Source organism: Cutaneotrichosporon cavernicola (assembly GCF_030864355.1).
Source record: "Cutaneotrichosporon cavernicola HIS019 DNA, chromosome: 2".
NCBI classification, from domain to species: domain Eukaryota; kingdom Fungi; phylum Basidiomycota; class Tremellomycetes; order Trichosporonales; family Trichosporonaceae; genus Cutaneotrichosporon; species Cutaneotrichosporon cavernicola.
The window spans coordinates 986,701-1,009,945 of NC_083394.1; the positions used below are offsets into that span (position 1 = coordinate 986,701).

At 58.2% G+C, this 23,245-nt stretch overlaps 9 protein-coding genes across 9 annotated transcripts; 4 read left to right on the plus strand and 5 right to left on the minus strand.

The window, feature by feature from the left end:
- Window positions 1-496: 496 nt before the first annotated feature.
- On the minus strand, window positions 497-2,551 carry CcaverHIS019_0203850 (uncharacterized protein; the record flags this gene model as incomplete). Its single annotated transcript, XM_060597391.1, has 2 exons — window positions 497-2,417; window positions 2,496-2,551. 2 exons carry the CDS (start codon window positions 2,549-2,551, stop codon window positions 497-499), a joined length of 1,977 nt encoding a protein of 658 aa, XP_060454289.1.
- A 2,061-nt stretch (window positions 2,552-4,612) lies between these two features.
- Window positions 4,613-5,722, minus strand: CcaverHIS019_0203860 (uncharacterized protein; the record flags this gene model as incomplete). Its single annotated transcript, XM_060597392.1, has 4 exons — window positions 4,613-4,620; window positions 4,929-5,031; window positions 5,195-5,465; window positions 5,535-5,722. 4 exons carry the CDS (start codon window positions 5,720-5,722, stop codon window positions 4,613-4,615), a joined length of 570 nt encoding a protein of 189 aa, XP_060454290.1.
- Window positions 5,723-5,896: 174 nt separating this feature from the next.
- CcaverHIS019_0203870 (uncharacterized protein) lies at window positions 5,897-7,101 on the plus strand (the record flags this gene model as incomplete). The annotated part of the gene is made up of 2 exons (XM_060597393.1): window positions 5,897-6,299; window positions 6,347-7,101. The coding sequence occupies 2 exons, from the start codon at window positions 5,897-5,899 to the stop codon at window positions 7,099-7,101; spliced, it is 1,158 nt and encodes a 385-aa protein (XP_060454291.1).
- A 449-nt stretch (window positions 7,102-7,550) lies between these two features.
- Window positions 7,551-8,531, minus strand: CcaverHIS019_0203880 (uncharacterized protein; the record flags this gene model as incomplete). Its single annotated transcript, XM_060597394.1, has 4 exons — window positions 7,551-7,835; window positions 7,917-7,988; window positions 8,026-8,213; window positions 8,249-8,531. 4 exons carry the CDS (start codon window positions 8,529-8,531, stop codon window positions 7,551-7,553), a joined length of 828 nt encoding a protein of 275 aa, XP_060454292.1.
- Window positions 8,532-9,317: 786 nt separating this feature from the next.
- On the plus strand, window positions 9,318-10,908 carry CcaverHIS019_0203890 (uncharacterized protein; the record flags this gene model as incomplete). The annotated part of the gene is made up of 3 exons (XM_060597395.1): window positions 9,318-9,410; window positions 9,517-9,973; window positions 10,244-10,908. 3 exons carry the CDS (start codon window positions 9,318-9,320, stop codon window positions 10,906-10,908), a joined length of 1,215 nt encoding a protein of 404 aa, XP_060454293.1.
- Window positions 10,909-11,012: 104 nt separating this feature from the next.
- CcaverHIS019_0203900 (uncharacterized protein) lies at window positions 11,013-12,611 on the minus strand (the record flags this gene model as incomplete). Its single annotated transcript, XM_060597396.1, has 6 exons — window positions 11,013-11,228; window positions 11,260-11,782; window positions 11,814-12,030; window positions 12,065-12,086; window positions 12,118-12,370; window positions 12,403-12,611. The coding sequence occupies 6 exons, from the start codon at window positions 12,609-12,611 to the stop codon at window positions 11,013-11,015; spliced, it is 1,440 nt and encodes a 479-aa protein (XP_060454294.1).
- A 1,233-nt stretch (window positions 12,612-13,844) lies between these two features.
- CcaverHIS019_0203910 (uncharacterized protein) lies at window positions 13,845-18,410 on the plus strand (the record flags this gene model as incomplete). Its single annotated transcript, XM_060597397.1, has 4 exons — window positions 13,845-14,039; window positions 14,086-17,439; window positions 17,487-17,587; window positions 17,630-18,410. The coding sequence occupies 4 exons, from the start codon at window positions 13,845-13,847 to the stop codon at window positions 18,408-18,410; spliced, it is 4,431 nt and encodes a 1,476-aa protein (XP_060454295.1).
- A 1,310-nt stretch (window positions 18,411-19,720) lies between these two features.
- CcaverHIS019_0203920 (uncharacterized protein) lies at window positions 19,721-20,308 on the plus strand (the record flags this gene model as incomplete). Its single annotated transcript, XM_060597398.1, has 4 exons — window positions 19,721-19,727; window positions 19,759-19,923; window positions 20,059-20,182; window positions 20,215-20,308. The coding sequence occupies 4 exons, from the start codon at window positions 19,721-19,723 to the stop codon at window positions 20,306-20,308; spliced, it is 390 nt and encodes a 129-aa protein (XP_060454296.1).
- A 618-nt stretch (window positions 20,309-20,926) lies between these two features.
- On the minus strand, window positions 20,927-23,023 carry CcaverHIS019_0203930 (uncharacterized protein; the record flags this gene model as incomplete). Its single annotated transcript, XM_060597399.1, has 6 exons — window positions 20,927-21,288; window positions 21,331-21,899; window positions 21,937-22,032; window positions 22,067-22,786; window positions 22,916-22,923; window positions 22,970-23,023. The coding sequence occupies 6 exons, from the start codon at window positions 23,021-23,023 to the stop codon at window positions 20,927-20,929; spliced, it is 1,809 nt and encodes a 602-aa protein (XP_060454297.1).
- Between the last annotated feature and the right edge of the window lie 222 nt (window positions 23,024-23,245).

The following is a 23,245-nucleotide window of genomic DNA, read 5'->3' on the forward strand; positions in this document are numbered from 1 at the left end:
GGAATGTGAACCGTGCTGTGAGATAGTGAGGAATCAGTCCAGTGAGCAATTGGCCGAAAATGAATGCTGCGGCGATCATAGTGAGTGCTGTTCATATTCTGGCTCTGAACGACACATCGAGCTACATGGCCCATTCAGTCAGTTCACACATCCATACGTCACCGTGGAGCGGCTTTGTCATTGTGCTGCTCAAAAGGCGCCTCTCAATATGCGACCACGTCATCAATGAGAAACATGTGCATCTAATCGAGCTACAACACACTGGCATACGGAAGTGGAGAATGGTTCTTGACTGAGCGGGAAGAGGAAAGGGGAGGGGAAAGTGGAGGGGGGATGCGCGCGTCCCGCGCGCTTTTGATTATGTGACGATAGGTGCCAGTGGAGGGGAAAGGGGAATGAGGATGAGGATGATGACAAACAGAATCCTAGGTGACACACGAGGTCAAAGAGGCCCAAAAATGCTACACGCCGATGCCGGTCGACAGAGGAGACGCTCTTAGACGTCCAAAAAGTCCACGTTGGAGAAGAGGACTGCGTCGCGGCCGCGCTGCACGGGCATCGTGGATGCCGGCGCCTTGGTCGCGGCCGTCACCGGCGTGACCGCTGGTGCGGCGGGACGCGTGGCGGTGGGCACAGCGGTGGGAGGGGGGACACCCGCGCGCTGCGGAACTGGCCAGGTGCCCATGCGAGGACCTGGTGGCGCGGCTGGCTTCGGCACGGCGGCGTGAGGCACGCCGTTGACGACACCGTTGGCGACACCAGCGACGCCGGGGACACCGACAACACCATTGACGACCCCGTTCGGAGCCCCGTTAGCCACAGGGTTGGACGCAGTGGGACGCTGCGGTACGCTGTAGGGGGCAGCGCCGGCGCGGGCGTTGGCGTTCGGCACCGGGACGCCGTTGTTGCGCGGCTGCTGGGAGCGGTCGCGCTTCGGCATCGGGGCATTGGCGGCTGGCTGGGGGTGCGTGCCATTGGCAATCATGCGTAGACCATACTGGCCGTGGTCACCAGTGTTCAGGTAGTGGTACTTGAGACCGTTCATCTGACGGTAGCGCTTGTCGCACCCAGCGCCGACAGCGCACACGTATGGACGGGCGCGCTGCTCAGCCTCCTCGAGAGTAAGGCCGTTGCCGATAGCGTCGTGGATCGCAAAGTCGCACTGGCCCTTGGCGAGGTGGTACTTGAGACCGTTGCTCTGCTTGTACGCCTTGTTGCATCCTGGGTTCGGGCAGCGCCAGGCCTTGTGGGTGGTGAAGAGCGACGGAGGCGGCAACGGAGTGTCGGCCGCTCGAGCATCGGGACCCTTAACGCTTGGCGGTGGAGGAGGGGCGCCTTCGGCGGCAGGCGCGTCCGTCGTGACCGCCGCGACTTCACCCTCCTTCTTGACCTCGGCAACAGCCGCTGGTACAGCCGCTGGAGTGGACGCGTCTGGAGCCGGCGCTGCAGCGGCTGGGGCAGAGACTGGCACGGGAGCAGCAGTACCGGCGGTACCCTCGCGGCGGCCCACGACGGCGGACGCCTGAGGAAGGCCCATAGCAGGAACCTTTGTAAACAGAACGCTTGGTGCAACAGCGAGTGGTCCAGGCGGCTTGTTGGGGTCCTCGAGACCAGCGTGACCAGCGACAACCTCGTTGAAAGCACGGTCGAACCGCTGGTGACCGCCAGGAGCATTGCCACCACGGAAGCCACCACGGACTGCAGATGCAAACTTAGGCACGCCACTTGAGAGGTCGATTACGTGGCCGCCGTCTGGAAGAGCTGACGCGTCAATGTTGGCTGGAGACTTGAGCCACTCGGAGAGCTTGAGCCCGGTGGCCCCGGTGGACTCGTTGGAGGAAGGCTGATCGGCGCGGGGAGCAGTAGAGGTCGTGGGCGTGAGGGGATAGTTGGGTACTGGCCTGGGAGAGATGGAAGAGCGGGTAGAGTTGGTTGTGGAAGGGACGTTGTATGGGTCGGTTTCGAGATCGAGGTCCATGCCCATGACCAAGGGTGAGAACATGCCGGCATCGTGGTGAGGCTCGGGGTCGTCCTGGTGGTCCTCTGGGTTGTCCTCGATATGTTCGGTAAGAGCGTGCAAGCCAGTAAACTTGTCGCCACAGCAGGCGTACACTTCCTCGTTCTCCTTGCTCCTACCGATGCTTGTGCTGAGCATTCTCTCGAGCTGACTACGTTTGTACGACGAGCCAATGTATGAACCGCCAAAAGCATGGTCCCTCAGTGAGGTAGACGCAAGCGAGTGGGATAGCATGGCTGGGCTGTAGTCGCCTAGGCCCCTTGCGGCATCGGCGTACGAGCGGCCTCCCCGGTAAGAGCCTGCGAGGTTGAAGGCGGCAGACGAGGTGACAAATGAGCCGTCCATGTTCATGGACTGGCCAAATGGCATCTGTGCCGAGTCAAAGAGGCGTGGTGATCCACTGCCGGCGGTGTCAGTACCAAACACACAGGGGCTTGGGGGTCCGGGTGGCGAGTACTCGCACCCAGTGTGGACTCACCCGTCATAAAACATGTTTCCGTACGAGCCTTGGCGGAACGACCTGCCGCTAGGCATGTTTGAGTTTCCAAAGCTCACTCCCGACATGTTACCAACAGCGTTCGAGTGGCCAAAGCTCACTCCCGACATGGCACCACCAAAGGACATGGGTGAACCTCCCCGTCCGGTGTATGAGGGAAGGCGAAAGGCGGTCGAGGTGGATTGTTTACGAGTAGAGGGCCGCGAGGGGTTTGCTGGTGCGGGCATTGGCTGGGGGCGTTGCCCCGTCGAGGTTGACATGGGGGGCAGGGCGTTGAGTGTAGTGTTGATTATGAAAGAGGGAGAGTGCAAGTGAGGATAAGACTAAATGAGCTCGCTAGGGGATATGACTTTTTGGTGACAATGACAATGACAATAACAATGAGGGTGAGAGTGAGGACAAGATGGCGGATGCAGGTCGGTCGAGGTCAAGGCAAGTGCGGGTAACAGGTGCGAGACAAGGGGGGGAGGAGATGAGGAAGGTTGAAAGAGGGATGGAAGATGAAGGGGGGAGAGGGATCCCGACTTTTGGTCTGGGCTATTGAGAGAGGCACAAGGGGTGGGGGATCGGTTGTTTAGTTGGCTTTCCCTCCAAGCCAAGTTGCGTGTGCTCGCGTGTGCTCGCGTCGTGTTGGTTTGTCCACGTGCAGAGAATGCCTGTGCGAGTTTGGACGCGACTGATGGTTGATGTGTCGACTGTTGTGGTTTTTAAGATGGGGGGAGGGATGGATAGGATGGTTAAAGAGAGAGAGAGAGAGAGAATAGAATACTATTGGAATAGTTCATTGGGTCCGAGTTGAATGGGCCAGTTAGGTCAATCAGAGGGGTGGTTGTGGGTGAGGTTGTCGCCGCTCACCCCAGATCCAAAGGCGGTCTTGAACCAACTTTGAAATCGGTACAAGAGCAGAGCATTTGTTTGGTCTTTCTTGGGTACCCAAAAGGGTGGCTTGAAAGTGGCTACAAGTGGCGGAACCACTTCACTCAGGTAAACTCAGGTATTTCAAAGTGGCAATACCAAGGCACAACTTTAGTACTTGCAACAAATAGCAAATCATTACTCTTCAAGACTATTCAACAATCAAATAACCTCCTTGTATGACGCACCTGGGCACATGCGCACATGCGCACCGGCCTCAGGCCCAGGTCCAGGTCGTTCCACAAGACCCTTTATATCCCTGAGAAGCATTTGCACAGACCGGGTGGCGCATCATTTTGACCTCTGCTATCCTACCATTTTTCCCGAAATTCACAGTTTAACCCTATCCCACCGCATACCCTCTTTTCCCCCTCCATCCTGAGTCACCCTAAAGCCCTGTCCCTGGGTGACCAGCTGAGCACCAAGTATCAACCTCTCTATCTAGCCAACTTCTTTTCGATCAAGCCACAATCTTGTTCATATTCTATATTAATCTCGTGCATGATCACAAAGCGGTTGTAGGTGGGATCAGAACACTCACTCTAATCTAGCTTCACTCAACTGAGCATATGGACGCTCCACATGATGATCCTGTAAACAAGATGCCGGTTGGCGGCAGTAGGCTACAGTAGTGCGTCTCACTCTGACTCAGACCACTGAGTCAACTTTGTATTGGATGTCTGACGGCGTTCGATTCGATTTCGGGGTTGTGGCTACTGACGACGCCTAGTCTCCAAGTCGCTCCGGCTTTACGGCGAGCTAGCTCGGCCACCAGCTACCGGCCGGCCGACCCACAAACTCGGCGGAGCATCCTGCAGGCCCGCATACCTATCTCCTGCATATCCTGCATCCTGATCATCCCACCCCACATGGGTTGCCTGACTCCTTTCAACAGTAAAGAGCGCTCAAACCGCGCCTGACACACCCACGCACTCTCCTATGTCACCACTGTCATATGCCTCTGATCATCTCGTACCTCTCCTGTTCCAGCAAACCAGACAAACCAAACGTCCCGAACACGAACCTTGTGCGCTACGATCGAGGAAAGTCGGTCGATCAGACATCAAACATTATCAGTTGGTATATACTATACTGTACAGAACATGATGTATGTGGCTTGTCGGCTGCATTCTTGTGTGTGGCTTGTCGGCTGCATCCTTGGTACTCGGAGCAACCAATGGACTCTAGGCGGCTAGATAGATTACATAGGAGGACTGGGCGGCGGTGGGCCAGGAGGAGGCGGAGGCGGTATATCCTCCGGTGGGGGTGGTGGGGGAGACGGTGGATGACGCACATTGTCACTTTCGCTTTCGCTTTCGCTTTCGCTTTCCCTTTGGCTGTCGTAACCCCCCAGCCCGCCCAGTCCACCCCCACTCTGTGAGCTCCTGGCTGCAGTTATTGCAGTAGGGGGACGAATCCCAGCAGCCGCCTTGGCGCGCGCCCAAGCTCTGGGCCACTTGCCTTGTCCTTCAGGCCGGAGAAACGCAAAACGAGCATCACTTGCGTGCCTCGCCATAATCTTGGACACGAGTATTGTGGCGTTGGGTGAAGCTGCTAGACTGCGAGCAGTATGTGCCATGAGCTGCGCAACGTCAGGAGGTGGCTTGCGTGAGCGCTTGCTTGCGGCTTGTGTCATGACGACTCCTCCGTGAATGCCACTCGCAGCTCTCCTCTACTCGTTAAACTCTAGTGCCACAACTCAGTCAGGGTAGGAGCCGACTACTCGGAAACTTTGTTGCGCCACGGCACATGATCTTGAAACTCACAGATTCGTCCCGCTCGGCCTCCTCCGCTTGCAGGACCCGCTCAGCCTCATCTGCGTCTTGGCGTTCTCGTTCGGCCAGTCGGGTGGCCCGGAGCCCGTCGACCCATTTCTGGCGCCGGGTACGAGCGTATGCTGCAACTTCGTCACCTGAGAGATCGAATTCTTCCTCGGCGTCGGAAGAGACCGTCCATGAGCTTGAGATGGAGCCCGAGCTGCTGCCGAGAGAGGAAAGGGGAGAGGGGATGTCAGGAAGGAGGTGGAGGATGTTGTGGCTGCTTGTCAGCTCGCTCTGGTGAATTCAAACAGGCTGAATCGCAGCCCGCTCCCAGTTAGGTGCTCACCGGTCAGCCAGGACACTCTCGTCGCCTGCCCATGGTATCAATGCGGGGCCGGTCTTGTCAACTAGTTGGGCCTCGTATGCGCGGATATATGCTTGCGGAGGCGGCTGCACTTGGACTGGTTCAGATGGGCCCGCATGTGCATCCGCATGTACTCGTCCTCCTCGTCCTCGATACTGTCGTCGCTTCATTGTTGATGGATGAATGAAGAGGTGGAGGTGGTAAGTGCCACACGCGGCGGCGTTTTTGACCTCCACCACAGAATGTAGCGGATTCGCGCCTGTCATACCTGTCACCCCACACACACACACACCTCTGATTTCGACTCTTGATCCTCTGGCGCATCATCCACAACATAAACACACATGACCGCCCACCTCCCGCCAAACCTGTTGCGGCTGTTCGCGCCCCGCCCGCCGGCCATCTACCTCAGGCCGCTGGACAAGGATGATAGCGACCGCGGTCCCGACCGCCTAACGGGCATCAGCTCCATCGTCAAGCGGCTCCGCGAAGAGGCCGAAGAGAAGGAGTACAAGGATGGGATGGAGGGACCAAGTGACGAACCCGAACCCGAACCCGAATCCAAGAAGGAGAATGAGATGGACGTCGACAAGCCCGAGTCCAAGGCCAAGGCCGAGCCCAAGCCCAAGTCGAAGAAGAAGGACCCGATCGCCGCCGCCGGCGTAATCGGCCAAGAGGCCGTCAAGATGCGTCGTGAGGCGCGCACCAAACGCCAAGTCAAATACAAGAAGGACACTGAGGCTAATTGTATGTTCCCCCCCCCCCCCCCCCCCCCCATACTTTACTGATGAAAGGGGACCCCAATTCCGACACCAAGGTCTCGGGCGATCCGTACAAGACACTGTTCATTTCGCGACTGAGTTCAAAAGCCACGGAGGCGGACCTGCGCCACGAGTTTGAGATGTACGGCCACATTGAGCGAATTATGATCGTGCGCGATCGGAAGGGCAAGAGCCGCAATTACGCTTTTATCGTCTACGAGCGCGAACGCGACATGAAGGCCGCGTATAAGGATGCGGACGGGATTCCGATCCACCACAAGAAGATTATCGTCGACGTTGAGCGCGGTCGCACCGTCAAGGGATGGAAGCCGCGGCGGTTGGGCGGCGGTCTCGGCGGGCGTCCCAAGCCCGTCGTCGAGGCTCCGCCGACGTTTACTCCCTTTGGCGGACGGGGTGGGTTTGGTGGCCGCGGCGGCTTCCGTGGCGGGAGGGGAGGGGGAGATGGAGGGTTCCGCGGTGGACGGGGAGGGTTCCGCGGCGGAGGCGGCGGGTTTGGGGGAGGCGGGGGTGGGTTTGGAGGTGGTGGTGGTGGGGGATACCGCGGTGGCCCAGGTGGTGGATTCGGAGGCGACAGGGGAGGGTTCGGCGGCGGCGGCGGAGGGTTCGGAGGTCGCGGTGGGTTCGGACCTCCTGGTGGTGGTTTCGGCGGGAGGGATAGCGGTTACGGGCCCCGGGATGGAGGGTATGGCGGGCCACCTAAGCGCGACCACGATGGGCCGGGCGGATTCGGGCACGACGACCGGGACTCGAAGCGGCCACGGTATTAGGGCGCGACTAGACACGCAACCGAGCATCCAACAGCTCCAAGGCCTGGCGCAGGTAGAGTAGACGCAAGGGCTTACAGCAGCCCTGCCAGAGTAAGTATGTACTAGGCAACATGTCAATGTCGTGCTGTATGGTGGGTATGGTAGGTGGCGTGGCCCCCCTTGACGCCATCACTTGACGCCAGCGGGTGGGCGGGGGCGAAACGATGCAATGCGCGTGCACTAGCTCTGCTCTAGACAACTGACGGTGGGTATGGTAGGTGGCTGGTCGGTAGTCTCAGCCATGCAATGGGCCAGTATGGAGTGTGGCGCCTGGCCTGGCCTGATCTAACAATACATTATGCACATCAATATACAGAATAATGTATACAGATTTGGACATCTTGATCTTGGGAGCGCCACCGGCGACGGCGACGGCGACATAGTGAATCAGGTCAACACCACATCTCCATCTACATCTTGGCCGCGAAGAACCACGCGTCCACTGCGATCAGCTGCGCGTCGAGCATGTACAACGTACTATCGCGGTTATCCTCGCTTGCGCCCGTGTTCATGTCTATAGTAGCACAGAGCTCATAACCGAGATTGTCAAAGGTTGTGAGGAGCTGTAGGGCCAGGAAGCGCGCGTCGTTGACTTGCTGTGCCGAGGAGGCGTACCATGGATTACCGCGGAGCTTGATCTGGTAACACCGCTCTTCCTTCAACTTCTGGTTCTGGATGCCGCCCCGCCACGAGTTCTGGTGTGAGGGGAGGAGAGGGAGAGGAGGAGGGGAGGAGAGGGAGAGATCTGTGATCTGTCATCTGTGATCGCGACTCACGACCACAGTCTGGATGAACGCCTGCTGAACACTTTCGTTTGGCGGATCGATGATACGAATCTTATCCGTTTCCTGGCGTCAGCCGTCAGCCGCGCCTTTTTGTCCTTACATTAAAAGTGACTGCGAACATGATGCGATGCGCTGGCGGTCCAGCGCGGAACATGAGGCTATCCTTATCCCAATTCTTCTTTGACAGATCGGTCGACGCAGCGAGATGCCACCCAGCATTAGCCATGGCATGGAGAATGTGAATCATAAGCCGCTTGGCTGGCACGGCCTCGCGCCCCTGTCCAAACCCTGAGATTAATCACTCGTCCAAAGCATCGCCTTACAAGGATTACCGCGCAGCTTGAACTCGTGCCACCCCGGTCCACCTTCGGAATTCTGCAAGCCGACCGGCCAAGCAATGGTGAGGGTATTGCGCATCACCTCTACCATATGGGGCGGGAAACCGAGGAGGCGGATTCGGTCTTCTCTACTCAGATGGAGACAGGCGTAGAGCGCCTGGGTTTGGGAGGAAAAGGAGGGGATGATGGGGAGGCCCTTGTCCTTGCCAGGGCCATCAGAGCCGTTGCCAAAGTAGGCGGGGGGGCCGTCGGGGTCGTGCTTGGCCATGTTTGTATTGGAGTGGGAGAGTGGGAGTGGGAGAGTGAGAGAAGGAGAGGTGGTTGCGAGGTATGTAGATAAGGGGCATCATGTGAAGACAATGCCAAGGTTGCGTGACGTCAGGATCCCTACTCACACATCACCTTGTCAACACGGCAGTGCAACCTTGTCAACATGGCTGTGCTACCGGTCATAACCCACTGGCACCAGTTGGCGGCAGATCTACCTGTGCATAGATCCATGCTGGTTGGGTTGGCCCTGGTTGGGAATACTGCGCGATATTCTTAGAATCAAAAGTGACAGTGAAGAGTGGAGAGAAGTGCAAGAAGGACGAACGCGCGACTTTTAACGAATAGACTGGTCAAGCGGGATTTAAATAACAACAAGAGGCGCGTGCGGCGGAATCCAAAACACGCTTTGACCATCAACTGGTTTGGTGGGGTTGACCAGATCATACTCGGCGCTTGGATGGAGCCCCATCAGTAGATGACCGAGTCTCCGCGTCTCGGGGTCTCGCGAGACATACTCATGATGGAGCGCTCGGAGATGGCGTGCACGGATGAGATGACTGAACAGGCCGAGATGACTGAACAGGCCGAGATGACTGAACAGTGCCGTTCCGCCCAACTCGCGACTCCGCCCAACTCCCGCCCCCGCCCAACTCCCGCCGCCATCGCCCATCTCCATCTCCCGCCGCAACCGCCCACAACGGGCGTCTCCGATACGACCTTTCCTCGACCATTAAGCAACTCATAATACTGCCTATCCCACTACACCCCGACATCGACATGGACGATGGACGAGGATACCAGCGACAAGCGCTTGGACAGCGAGCCATCCGAGGATAAGGAGGTGGTTGTTGTCGGATGGGACGAGGATGATCCCGAGGTGTGTCTTGGTTTCTGTCGCCCCATCACACTTGCTTCCCCAACCCCACACGCTGTCCACGCCAAAGCTCTGCTCACTCTGCTGAGTCGCCCGCACCTAACCCTAGAACCCGTTCAACTGGCCCCGCCGCCGGAAATACATCAACGTCCTAATCCCAATCTACATCTGCCTTCTTACAGCCGCCAACAGCACCAGTACAGGTATAATGGCCTTTTGGGGACCAGCGCGCTTCCACACCACTCGCCTAGGCTTCCAATTCTCCGTAACGTCGTACCTAATCGCATTCTCGTTCGCTAGTCTGGTCACAGCTCCTCTGTCAGAGTTGTTGGGCCGCAAGAGGATCTACCAGGCCGCGACGATGCTCTCCGCCCTCCTCTTCATCCCACAGGCATTGACCACCAACCTCGCCCTTCTGCTGTCGATGCGGGCGATACAGGGCGTCGCTGCCAGTGCTGGAAACGCTTTAATTGGAGGATCTATTGCGGATCTGTTTCGCGCACGAGAGAGGAGCCTGTCAATGAACCTCTTCGTGCTGGCCAATCTCGTCGGGCAGGGTTTCGCAGGTTTGTTGGGATGGGTGGGGATGTACGCTGGCATCAGCTGGTGTTATTGGGTCCAAGGAATCGCACTGGCGCTCGGCGCCAGCGCATGTTTTGCTTTAAGCGAAACAAGGGCCGACGTCCTCCTCGCTCGCAAGGCTGCCCGCTTAACAAGAGAAACGCGAGTTAGACACGTTCCCCCAAACCAAACCGACGAGAGCTTGGGTCACAAGATTCAGATATCTTGTATCCGGCCCATCCGTGCGTCCTCAAAACTAATAGAATTGACATCAGAATTCATGTTCACGGAACCCATCGTCGCCGCAATCTGTCTCTGGATCGGGTTTAATTGGTCTTGCATCTACCTGGGGATGAGCAGTACCCTCCTCGTGTTTGGGCAGTATGGATGGTCCCCCGGATGGCTGGGCACGATCCAACTCACCACTGTCATTGGCGGACTCGTCGGCTTCCTGTCTTCTTACCACCAAGAAATCCTCTACACCAGAGCATGCAAGTCGTCGTCAACAGGTCAGGCGCGACCCGAAGCCCGCCTGTACTATGCCATGCTCGGGGCAGCCGTCTTCCCCGCCGCCATGTACGGGTTTGCATGGACGGGAAGACCACATATTCCGTGGCCCGTCCCAGCTCTTTTTCTCACCATCGCCTTCGCCGCCATTTCGGCCATGTACGCCGGCGTTTACAATTACCTCGCCGACGCTTACGAGACTTACTCTGCTAGCGCACAAGCCGCACATGGGTTTAGTAGGAGTATTTTCGCCGCTTGCTTTCCCCTCCTCACCCACGCCATGTATTTCAACCTCGGATTCCCCATCGCATCTACCCTCGTCGCTAGCATCGCCCTCGTACTAGGTCTCGCTCCAGTGCTCATCTACGTTTATGGGCCACGGCTGCGCGCTAGGAGCAAGGTCACAAGCGCATTGACGCGCGGCGCCTTCTAGAATGTACATTACACTCCCACATCATGCAATCTACACTGCATGACCAAGCCACACACAATCCATGGGCAACACAATATGCTGACGAGGTCTTACGGCCCCATTGTCTATTCCACCTCGCTGCCATCCCGCCAGTGCCGCGCAATGATGTGGCGGATCTGGTGCGAGATCAACTGCGGGTCGACGACAATATTGGCACGGTTAACCCCATCAGGGTGGCCCTGACATCCACGGTCGGCGCACTCGAGGGGCGTGCACATACTGTCTTCGGTGACCAGGTAGTGCACGACTCCCGCCGCAATTGCTAGGGGACTGAAATCGTTCTGCCGTCAGCGCTACTACGCTAAACCCCACTAGGGAACACGGTTTCGGCTGCAGCTCAAACACGGCCTTGCACGGCCCAGGCGTCATCCACAAACTATGCGTGAGGCCGTTTCCATGCACGGCAATGAGGAAGTCGGTGCTCGCGATCTGCGCGACCTGGTCCGGGAACGAGTCGCCATCGACAAAGTGCAGCATGCTGAACTCAACCAGGCCCTCCCTATCAAGCTTGAGCATCTCTTCGACGAGCGCCTCATGTGCCGCGCCGGTGAGGCGCCGGTTGGTCTCCTGGCGCGTGAGGTACTTAACTCGCGGGCGACGGGTGGGGTGTAGTTTCACAGGCCCATTGTATCCCTTGAGCACGCGTTGCCGAAGGTTGAGGAGGTAGCCCGGATGGACGGGCATGCGGAGGACGTCGCCCCACGGCTTCCACGCCGAAGATGGCCCGCGATGCCCGGCCCACCGGTTAGCGAGCACCACGGTGGGCATGCGATATAGCTTGTTGGACGCGGCGCGGGCTTCCCAGGTCGTTCGCGATTCGATCGTAATCCCCGGGCTTAGTCAGCTCTGAAAGAGGAGCCACTCACAACCACTTTTCCATAAAGAACCTGTTGGCACCGGCGTGGTCTTCCCACTGGTGGTCGTAGTTAAGGCCCTTGGGCGTTTTGTCCAGATCATACATGTAGGGGAACGAGACAACCTTGAAGTCGTCGAGCACCGCGCCTGCGCGGTATCGGTAGTGGCTCCAGATACGCCATGCGCCGAGGAAGGTCTCGCCAATCCAGTGGTAGTAGTGGCAGACGACTGGGGTGAGCTCATAAGACTGAAGTAAGCTCACACATGTCGTCGTAGTTTAGAAGCTGGTGTTAACGTGATCATGAAGCGACTTACGAGGGGTGAGGGAAGGTCCTCGGCGGACGAGGTGAGCTCGACCGCATCCTCGAGAAGGATACTCGTGCCGAGCTGGTTCTCCTCGCGCACGAACGCGTTAATACCTGGCTCGCGGATAGCGAGGATCCGCACAGCTTTATCGGCTGTCGGAACGCCGTCGTGTTTCGGCGTCGACCGGATCGCAATGTGGTCCACATTTGGGATGGTCCACGGCTGGTCCGTGACGATGTAGAACGAGTCGTTCTGCCAGTACCTGGTATCAGCGCAACCAGTTTGACGGGGTACAGATTCTCGAAGACGGTAAACCCGGGTTGGTGGGCCATGACAGTTGTGAGGCGCGCTGGGCGCGCGTATCCTTTCCACTGAGTTTCTCCAAGCTGGAGGAAGCGCACATCGAGGCGGCGGGGAGAGGCGAGTTTTTCAAAGGCGAAGAATAGAAACAAGACGAGGGCAAAGGCCACGGCATAGGTACGTCTCGAGAGACGTTTACTCATGATGTCGGAGGTGAGGTGAACAATGAGGAAGGTTAGGTGATTAGTTTACATGGCTCATGGGGTTGATGGCCTAGTTGGCACTAGCGCTGGGGTGAGGCTTGGGGGGTGGTGAATGTTTACCTTTAAATGAGGCTGGGCCAATTCAGATTGTTAGACATTGTGATTCCCAAGGTCGTGGGGCTGGCAACCACCAACTGGCCACCTGAAGCAGCAACTTGGAAATACCGTCATTCAGCAAACTAGCAGCTAGCAGTGTAATAGTTTGTAGGTTTGTTTCAACACGCGCAACAAGAGTGCTGCAACTCGAAGCTTTAGTGCATCTGGGGGCAATGTCCAGCACGGCTTCCCATGACGATCCGCGATTTATGAGATCGACCCATCCCCATCTTTTGTCTCTCTACCCACTACCTCGTCTACCTCGTACCCACATACCTTGTCTATCAACTTTCACGTCAAACACATACCATTCGGCCATCCAAGGCGTGCGTCAGCGCACTGCGTCACTGATTAACGACGGATCCGGACTTGAAGCGAGGGGGAGCGCTTCGAGGGAGTGGAGTGAGCACTGGCCGGCTGTTACATCCGACTGCTAATCAATTAATTGGTAGCTGCCGGCGTCCGCTGACCTGGGCCCTCGGCCCTCGGCCCTCGGCTCTCGCCTCGGGCCCACGCACCAAGCAAGTCGACTGGCTCTGAAACCCGACCTGTCGGCCGACGGCGACGGCGAGCGACGAGTCATGGTGTGCCGTTCCTCATGCGCGCTAGGCTGCCAGCGAAATTGACTCACAACTAGCTGCTACGGTCGCCGAAGCGGTATTCACAAACACGTGTGGCAATCGACCTGTCCTGAAATGATTTCAAGAACGTCTACTCATCCCTGGTTGGCTGCTTATGTAAAAGAGCAATCCGCACCCTTCCGCTCGGCCGGCATTCAGGTGGCGATTGATTATCTTAGCAATCCTGGAGCCCGCAAAAAGGGAAAATTATATCGCCGCCAGTCACAAACTGTCCACAAAGCGCCCATTAGTGCGGCCTCAACCTTTACTCCAACCCCGGAGACGGAAAGACCTCGGGGATGACAGACTAGATTCGGCTTCGGGGACGCGCAGGTGACGGTATCTAGGGTCTACCAACCCCAGAATTGCAGACGACTACATTCTTAATAATACCGGGTCATCTCTTTGGAACGTTCCCAATCATCCACACAGTTACTGCCACACCCACACCCACACAATGAGTCAAGTCTCGCTTCGAGACAGCGGACGCTCAATAGGAGATCACGATGCGTCAGGCTCGACCGTCGTGAGCACTGCTGTACACAGTCGCTCTCCAAGCTTTACAAACAAGGAGCACAGCCCAATCCCAAAGGAACTTTCCGACACGGCCACTATTGCAGAGGAAGTCTCCGCTTTTGAGACAGATCTCAAGGTAGGTCTGATCATGTGCCGCCTGCGTCATACTGTCCTAACACCAGAATTACCAGGCTGGCCTCGCCACACGAGGCATCCCACCCACCCGTGACCTCTCGCTGGCATGGGACCACCTCTCAGTGCGTGGCATCGGCGGCGCGGACGACGTCGTCTTCGCCCCAGACCTCGGGAGCATCTTCATGCCATGGACGGTCGTCAAGCAGAAGAAGAGGACGGAGCGGCTCATGGCCGCGCTGCGCGAGAAGCAGCCCGTCGCCGGCCAAGACACCATGAGCTACCAGAAGGGCATGCCTATCCCGAAGAAGGGCGAGCCTGGTCTGCGCAAGGGCGAGCGCTACCTCCTCAAGGACTTTAACGGGTTGCTCAGGCCCGGAGAGATGATGCTCGTTGTCGGCCGCCCTGGATCAGGATGTACGACGTTCCTCAAGTCGCTCGCGGGCTTGACATCGAGTTATGCGGGCACCGAGGGCGGCGTGTACTATGGCGCACTTGAGGCTGGGTCCAAGGCAATGCGGCCGCTTCGGGCAGATGTGTCGTTCAACTCGGAGGAGGACTTACATGACCCCAACCTCCTGGTTGGGCGGACGATGGACTTTGCGCTCCGCAACGAGACCCCTGCGCCGGCTGCTCGGCCTCTCGGCGACAACGGCAAGCCCATCAGCGCCAAGGAATACCAGGACAAGACAAAGCACGACCTCCTCCGCGCGTTTGGTATCGAGCACACGCTCAACACAAAGGTTGGCGACCAGTATGTCCGCGGTGTCTCGGGTGGCGAGCGCAAACGTGTCTCGCTCGCCGAGGTCCTCACGACCAACGCTCAGATCCAGTGCTGGGACAATGCGACTCGTGGTCTCGACGCATCGACCGCACTCGGATTCGCGCGCGTCTGCCGCACTCTCTCCGACGTGACAAACCGCATCAACGTCGTCTCACTCTACCAGGCCGGTAACGGAATCTACAACCTCTTCGACAAGGTGACTGTTATCGCCGAGGGTCGCCTCCTTTACTATGGCCCGCGTGCCGAGGCACGCCCGTACTTTGAGGCCCTCGGTTTCGAGCACATGGAAGGCGCCAACACGGCCGACTACCTGACTGCCGTGACTGCGCTCAACGAGCGCCAGATCATCCCTGGCTTTGAGGGCCGTGTTCCCTCCACGGCTGCCGAATTTGCCCACATTTACCAAAACAGCGACGTCGCGCGTCGCATGCGCGCCCAAGTCGACGCGTACCTCGCCGACAAGCCTTTGCGCGATGCGGAGACGGCCAGCGCGCGAGAGTGGGACGCTCTCGTCAAGGCCAAGGGTACGATCAAGAGCCTGCCGCAAAAGGTGTCGTTCCTGGCCCAGATCAAGGCCGCCGCCATCAAGGACGCCCAGCAGCGCTGGGGTGACCAGTGGTCACTTTGGGCTCGCCAAGCTACGACTCTCATCCAGGCCTTGTTCAACGGCTCAGTGTACTATGCTCTTCCCCATACTACGGCCGGACTGTTCCTTCGTGGTGGTCTGCTTTTCATGCTCGTCCTCTTCCCGATCATCCTGTCTTTCGCCGACGTTCAGTCGGCGTTCGTCGGCCGCTCCGTCCTCGCCAAGCACAAGGCTTATTCCATGTACCGCACCAGCGCCGTGCTCGCGGCGCAGACACTTGTCGACCTGCCGATCTTCTTCGTCCAGATCTTCCTCTACGTCCTCGTCTCCTACTTTATGGCCAAGCTCAAGATGGACGGCGGCCTCTTCTGGATCGCCTTCCTCTTCTCATGGCTGTCGGCACTGTCCATGACCACCCTCTTCCGCACGATCGGCTACGCTTTCGACACCTACAACGACGCGTCCAAGATCTCGGGTACCGTGTTCACGCTGTTTGTGCTGTACGGCGGCTTTGTCGTCTACCAGCCATCCATGCACCCCTGGTTCTCGTGGATCCGCTGGCTCAACCCGACGTACTATGCACTCGAGCCCCTCCTCTCGGGCGAGCTTGAGAACCTCGACCTTTATTGCTCGCCGCCCCAGCTGGCTCCCTACGGCCCGGGCTACGACGGCATGCCTCAGTCGTGCGCGATCGTCGGCAGCTCTCCCGGCTCTACAATGGTCAGCGGCACTGTGTACTCGCACCAGGCACTCGAGTTTTTTACTTCCCATCGCTGGCGCAACTTTGGCATCATCATCGCTCTCTGGATGGCATTCCTCGTTCTCGGCATGTTCTTCCTCGAGCGTCTTCCCGCTGCTGGTAGCACGCAGGGAGTGACGCTGTACAAGCGCGGTGGCGGTGGTGCGTTCATCAAGGCTGCCCAGAAGAACGGCACCCTCCCACGAGACGAGGAGGAGGGCGGCGAGGCCGCTGTCACGACCGAGAAGCCGCACGGTGCGGATACTGGCGTGGATGAGATTACCGGCAGCGGCACCACGTTCACCTGGAAGGACATCAACTACACTGTGCGGCACGAGGGCAAGGACCTCCAGCTTCTCCGGAACATTAGCGGTTACTGCAAGGCCGGCACGATTACTGCACTCATGGGCTCGTCTGGCGCTGGCAAGACTACGCTCATGGACGTCCTGGCTGCGCGTAAGAGTGAGGGCGAGATCACTGGCGAGGTGCTGCTCAACGGCTCGCCGCTGCCTATCTCGTTCCAGCGTACCACCGGCTACTGTGAGCAGTTGGATGTGCACCTCCCCCAGTCGACTGTGCGTGAGGCGCTCGAGTTCTCTGCGCTCCTCCGTCAGCCCCGCCAATACTCGGACAAGGAGAAACTCGCGTACGTCGACACGATCATCGAGCTCCTCGAACTCCAGGACCTCGAGGATGCCATCATCGGCCAGCCCGGTGCCGGTCTGGGTGTCGAGCAGCGCAAGCGCCTCACTATCGGTGTCGAGCTCGTGGCCCGCCCCACCCTTCTGTTCCTGGACGAGCCGACTTCGGGTCTCGACGGCCAGTCCTCCTTCCTCATCGTCCAGTTCATGCAGAAGCTCGCGGCAGCTGGCCAGTCCATCGTATGTGTCATTCACCAGCCCAGCGCCGCTCTCTTCGCTGGCTTTGACAACCTCCTTCTCCTCAAGGCTGGTGGGCGTACGGTCTTCTTCGGTGCAGTCAAGGATGTTCCCGACTACTTTTCGCGCAACGGCGTTGAATGGCCCAAAGACGTCAACCCCGCCGAGTTTATGATCGACGTTGTTTCCGGCGACCTGAGCAAGGGCCGCGACTGGCACGAGGTCTGGCTGGCGAGCCCGGAGCGTGACCAGATGATGAGCGACATTGAGATTGTCAACGAGGAAGCCGCTCGCAATGCCACCACGACCGAGGAGGACAACCACCGCTTTGCGTCTAGTTTCTGGACCCAGCTCCGCGTCGTTGTCCACCGCTGCAACGTCCAGCTGTACCGCGACACGGAATACGTCATGAACAAGGTACGTGGCTAGTTGTGAAGAAGGTTGAAGATGATGCTGACAATTAGTTTATGCTTCACATCATGACGGGTCTGATTGTCGGCTTTACCTTTTGGAAGATTGACAACTCGTTTGCCGGCCTCAAGGACAAGGTGTTCAGCATCTTCCAGTACGTAACATGTCCATCCCTTTCCGACCTTTCTGACCCCAGATTCGTCTTTGTCGCGCCTGGAGTCATCGTCCAGACGCAGCCCAAGTTTATCGCCAACCGCGACATCTTTGAGAAACGCGAGCGCAAGTCGATGCTCTACTCGTGGAAGGTCTTTGTGCTGGGCGAGATCATTGCCGAGTGGCCATACCTCGTCATCTGTGCCTTGCTCTACTGGGCGACGTGGTACCCCACCTCGGGCTTCTCGATGGCAGCTGGTGCGGCCGGCCCCGTCTTCCTAGTCATGGTCTTTTACGAATTCCTCTACACGGGTATGGGTCAGTTCATTGCGGCCTACGCTCCCAATGCCGTCTTTGCCGCCATGGTTCTCCCGCTCTTCATCTCGATCCTCGTCACATTTGCCGGTATCATGATCCCATACCCTGCAATCACGGCGTTCTGGCGGTACTGGCTCTACTACCTCGACCCATTCACATACCTCATGCAGGGCCTGCTCACGTTCCCGATCTGGAACGAGCCGGTCCAGTGCAAGAGCTTTGAGTATGGATACCTCGACCCTCCAGCTGGCCAGACGTGTGGACAATACTTTGAGTCGTTCCTCCAGCACGCGACTGGGTACGTCAACAACCCCGACGCCACGAGTGGATGCGAGTACTGCGGATACTCGAAGGGATCAGAGTACCTGGCCTCGTTGAACATTACGCGCTACATTGATGGGTGGAAGGGAGCGCTCATTACGCTCCTGTTTGTCATCTCGTCATACGCCTTTGTCTTCCTCCTCCTCAAGCTGCGTTCCAAGGCCACCAAGACGGCCAGCAACTAGATATAGAGTCACATAGAGACATAAAGATACGAGAATAATGTTGTTTTGCAGTTGGCGGATATAACGCTGCCACCGTTTTAACCAATTAGTGTTACATTCCGATCGTCCTACCTGATAAACCAATTCAACTAAGCGCCGACACGCAAAAACTGGTATCGTCAACTCTTGTCGCGTGGATATCCTGGAGACCCGCGAGGCCCCAAAACGCGGGTCGGCGTAGCATCGGCGTACCGAGTGTGAAACAGCTGGGTGGAGCCGACGCCTGGCGATAGTTCGGGGCAGGAACATGGCTTGGCGGGGTCTCCAGTTTGCTACTGTATCCGCCTCTGCGTCAGTGGCCACCGCCGCTGACAAGCGACAAGCCGCATCACATGTCTCCTCAGCTCGGGGATCACGAGGTGACAAAACCCCATGTGTGCGTGTCTTGTACGCCGCCCCACCCCTCGACTCGCACCTCACAACTCTTTTTTCTACCCCAGCCTCACGCAGAGAGCAGACACAGACTAACACCACCACACCCGACACGGATATCTACGCGCCCGTTCGATATCCACTATCCTAGTTGTGCTTTGCGGCAGCAAACTCGGACTCGTAAAGATCTACACAGCTCCACCTCTCCACTGCGCTTCTTGTTACCCACCTCGCACTAGTCGTCACCACACCCCCCACTTCCCACTAGTCGTCACCATACACACCCCACTTCCCGCCTTCGCACGTCCAACGCCTCCCAACCCGCATATAAGGCGACCCGCAACCAGCTCCACACCCATCTCCACACGCATCCCCCACCCACCCACCACAATGTCGCTCTCGAGTTCGAGCCCGCCCGACTCGTCTCCTCCCGCGATGCAGGCCTCGTCTCCACCCACGCTGCTGGGCATGCTCGCCGACATCAGTAAGCGTCACGACCCGGCGCACTCATTATCATCACCCATGGGTCCACCGCCATTACCGGCCAAGTCGAGCCCCACTGCGCGCGGAGGACTGGCCGACCCGATCGCGCGGATGGAGGAGAAGAGCGCGCGGGTCAGCGCTTAACGAAGAGTGAGTATGCCAAGGAAGAGTGAGTATGCCAAGGCGTCATTAACCCCAGATCCGATCATGTGCATACAGATAGCAGTGTACTATAGCAATGTAACCATAGCCGATACATTCCACAGACTTAACTGGCCCATGCTGATTGCTCGGACGCGAACTCTTTCCGACGCCGGCTCCAACCCGATTGATCGATGCTGGCACACATCGCTGATATATTACAGACCACACAGACGCTGGCTCCCACGACATGTAACCCCGCCACTCTACCTACCATGAAAGGTTGGTTCCTCCCCTATCTACCTGACAGCAGTCACACTGCACCTCAAGAACGAAATCACGATGACCCCTCTGGCCCTAAACACCGGGTGGAAGGTGTTGACGATAACGAAAACCAACGAGTTTGTCGGCGACGCAGTGGGGTCCGGAGCGAGCGCCTACGTCTCGGTCGAGATGCCCGAGGGATGGCAGCGGTTCGGTACGTCGCTTCTCTCTGTCTCTCCAGTTCTGGCTCTTCTGGCTCTTCTGGCTCTTCTGGCTCTTCTGGCTCTTCTGGCTCTTCTGGCTCTTCTGGCCCTTTGGCTCTTCTCGCCCCCCCCAATCCTGACAGCAGAGGGCCAGATCTACTTCACCGGCACGTTGTTTGGCAAGGCTGGCGGATTCGTCATTGCCTCGTACCGCGGTCGCATGGCCGACAAAGTCACCGCAGAGTGGGAGATCGTGCCGGGATCTGGCACGTGGGTTATTCACAAAGACGAGCTGATAATAGGAACGAACTCGCTGGTATTCGCGGGAACGGGCCATACCTCGCCTTCCCGCCCTATGCCGAGGGCAAGTGCGAGATGGACGTCGAGTTTGAGTAGCGTGCGAGATGGACGTCGAGTTTGAGTAGCGTGTGACATGGACGTCGAGTTTGAGTAGCGTGCGAGATGGACGTCGAGTTCGAGTAGCGGTACAGGCAAGTTTGGTTCGGAAAGTGAAAACGTAATGCATGATGTTTGACCCAACGTCTGGCCCGTTGCGAGCAACCGGAATCAACCTTGCTTGTCGACTGCACGCTGTGATAGTGGCTAATGCCCAGGTCCATGCTCAGTTCTCATCGCTGTGAATGAGCCCAGAGGTCTCCCAAGCAGCACCTCACCTCCCTTGCTCTACTAGATGCTTATCTGTCAAAGTGAAACTGAGAGGAGAGGTAGGTCCAACATTCCGTCTCTGGAGCCATCCCGAGTCCTCTTACAGCTTCCTCTGATCAGAGACACCCTGCAAAGCGAAGCATCATGATGCCCGACACCATGGCCGTCTTCATCGCCTCGGCACCGGGCCGCCAACATTGTCATCTCGGCCACGTTCCTCTGCAGGAGTGTGGCGGTTTAGGAAGGGAGAAAGGATAGTCGCCTTGGACCCAGTGAGCACTGATTAGCGGCTCTGCCTGTCGAGCTTGACGCCCGTCCCGGCGTGAAAGATAGTACATAGGCAGATATCTATAGCGCATACACCTCATCGTGGAAGCAGATTCCCCCAGCCCTCAGGCGCTCAGACACGCTGATGCCCGCCACGGCATTACGCGCCTCCGTCACAATCCCCTCAGGTCCAGCAGCGATGACCGCGAGCCCCCCGCCAAGCTTGTCGTTCTCCAAGGAAACAGAGCTGGGCAGCGCGTCGCGCACAAGTTGCGACACGTCGGGCCGGCAGGGTGTGAGAGTGGCGGACGGCACGAGGGACAAGGCCGGCGGTAGCGTTGCGGGTGGGTCCGTGAGGTAGAGGGCGTAGCTCAGGTCCGTGTCCAAGGAGAGTGCAAGCTCGTGCAGTCTCGTCATGGTCGGCGCAATGGCCTCGATCGTCGCTGGCGTTAACAAGGCTCACGGGCGACATAATAGCCACTTACACAGGTCACGCACGGCCCACGCGGCCACGATTTTGCTCGGCCCCTGCCCCTTCTGACGCCAGGTGAAGATCTCCTCGATCGCGCCGAGAAGGAAGGTGACGCCCGATCCGCCAGCCACGACGAGCGCACTCTCGTACGCGCTCAAGTCCAGCTTGAGCCCGCCATACGGCCCGTCGAGCATGACGGTCACTCGGCGACCGGGGTGATCAGCGCCGTATCCCCGCTTCCCCTCGTTGCTCTGCATGAGAGCCTCGCGCAGCTCGTACTCGTCGCCCTCCTCGAGAGCGTGCTCTCCCGCCATGCTGTGCAGGCGGCGCGTCCAATCTCCCGCCACCTTGGCGTACAGTACGATGCCGCGGGGGTTGCCAGAGAGCGCGTCGGGCGGCGCATTCGTGATCGTGAACGGATGTGCCTCGAAGATGCCCGCGCCGCGGAGAACACGAAGGAACACATGCTGCGTCGGGAGCCAGCCAGAGTCACAGTCGGGAATGTGGATCATCGTCAACGTCGAGTCAACAGGGACGAGGGTCGCGTCCTTGAGGCGGTAGCGCATGAGGCGCGCGAAGTGGCTGCGTGGGTTAGAACCTCTCAGATTTAGCAACCTACTCGTAGGCGTAAAGTGCGACGCAGACGTAGACCCATGGGAACGCGTACGAGGTGTGGTAGCACACTGCCGCAAAGAAGCCAACGAAGAAGACGATGCTGCTGTCAGCTGTAAGAGAGTATGAAAGCTCACTGGGCCGCCCAGAACACCTGATAGAACCGCCTGCGCACAGGCTTGAGACTCGTGATAGCCACCATGCAGAGCATTCCGTACGCAATCATCCCGCGCACGGTTTTGCTCTTCCACACCTGGTCCCACTGCCCGGTCGAAATGTACTGGTTGAGCCAGCACGACATGTGTACTGTCGCAGCGAGCCACACACTCCGCCCAGCCCAGCGGTGCAAGAAATTGTAGTGCTCGTAGCTGAGGGAGGGGAGGAAGACGGGGATCGGGAGCGGGGTCTTGATGGCCAGCAGGATGAGGAGGGGAAGGTGGGCCAGCGCGAGGTATCCGGCGCGGTTCGAGTTAGTCTTCAGGTCCGCACCAGTGGTCCAACACGCGATCGCGGCCGCCAGGAGTGCGGCCACGAGCGCCATCTGTGCGAGAGAGAGTGCGAAGAGCGCGCGCTTGCCACTCCTCCGCCATGGGAGGGGAGGAGTGTACAGCGCTACGCTTTGTCCGATCGCGTAAAGTGTGCTGACGAAACCGTTCTTCCGTGGAGGAGGAGGGAGGGGTGAGGAAGCCTTCTCCGCTTGGCGTACGTTGCTTTCCCGGATGGCGGCACCAGCGTATAACCGTTTCTGCCTAGCGGCACGGATAACCCATGGAATGGAAACCAGCGTGCTGAACGCCAATACTGAGGCCCAGATGGTCACGAATTTGAGCTGCCATTCCTGGTCAGCCACGCTCGCGCTGGGGTTAGTAAGGAAGGATGAGGTGGGATAGGGTTGTGGAAGAGAAGAAGAGGTTGTGGGGGAGGGAAGGAGGGAGGTCGAGGCGAAGGGAGGAGAGGGGAGGGCCAGAGGCCGGAGGAAGACGCACTTGTTGATCTGGCGTCAGCTGTCAAGACACGGAAAGAAGCAGCAATGGGCTCACCTGGAGATCTGGAGGTGGGACCGTTGGAGGCCCTCGAGGGAGGAGGTAGTCCATTCTGACAGTTGAGACAGTGGAGAGTGTAGAATCAAGAGAACATGTCGATATCAACAACGACTGCGAAGACACATCCAGAATCAACCGCGTTCAGGGGGTTGGATAATCATCCCGCCTCAAATCCGCACTCAAATAGCCGCATATCAGGGCTGGTATGAGCCATTATCCGGTGGAGGTTGTCCACACCTCTTTGCATGCTTCTATGTATACCACTCCTACATA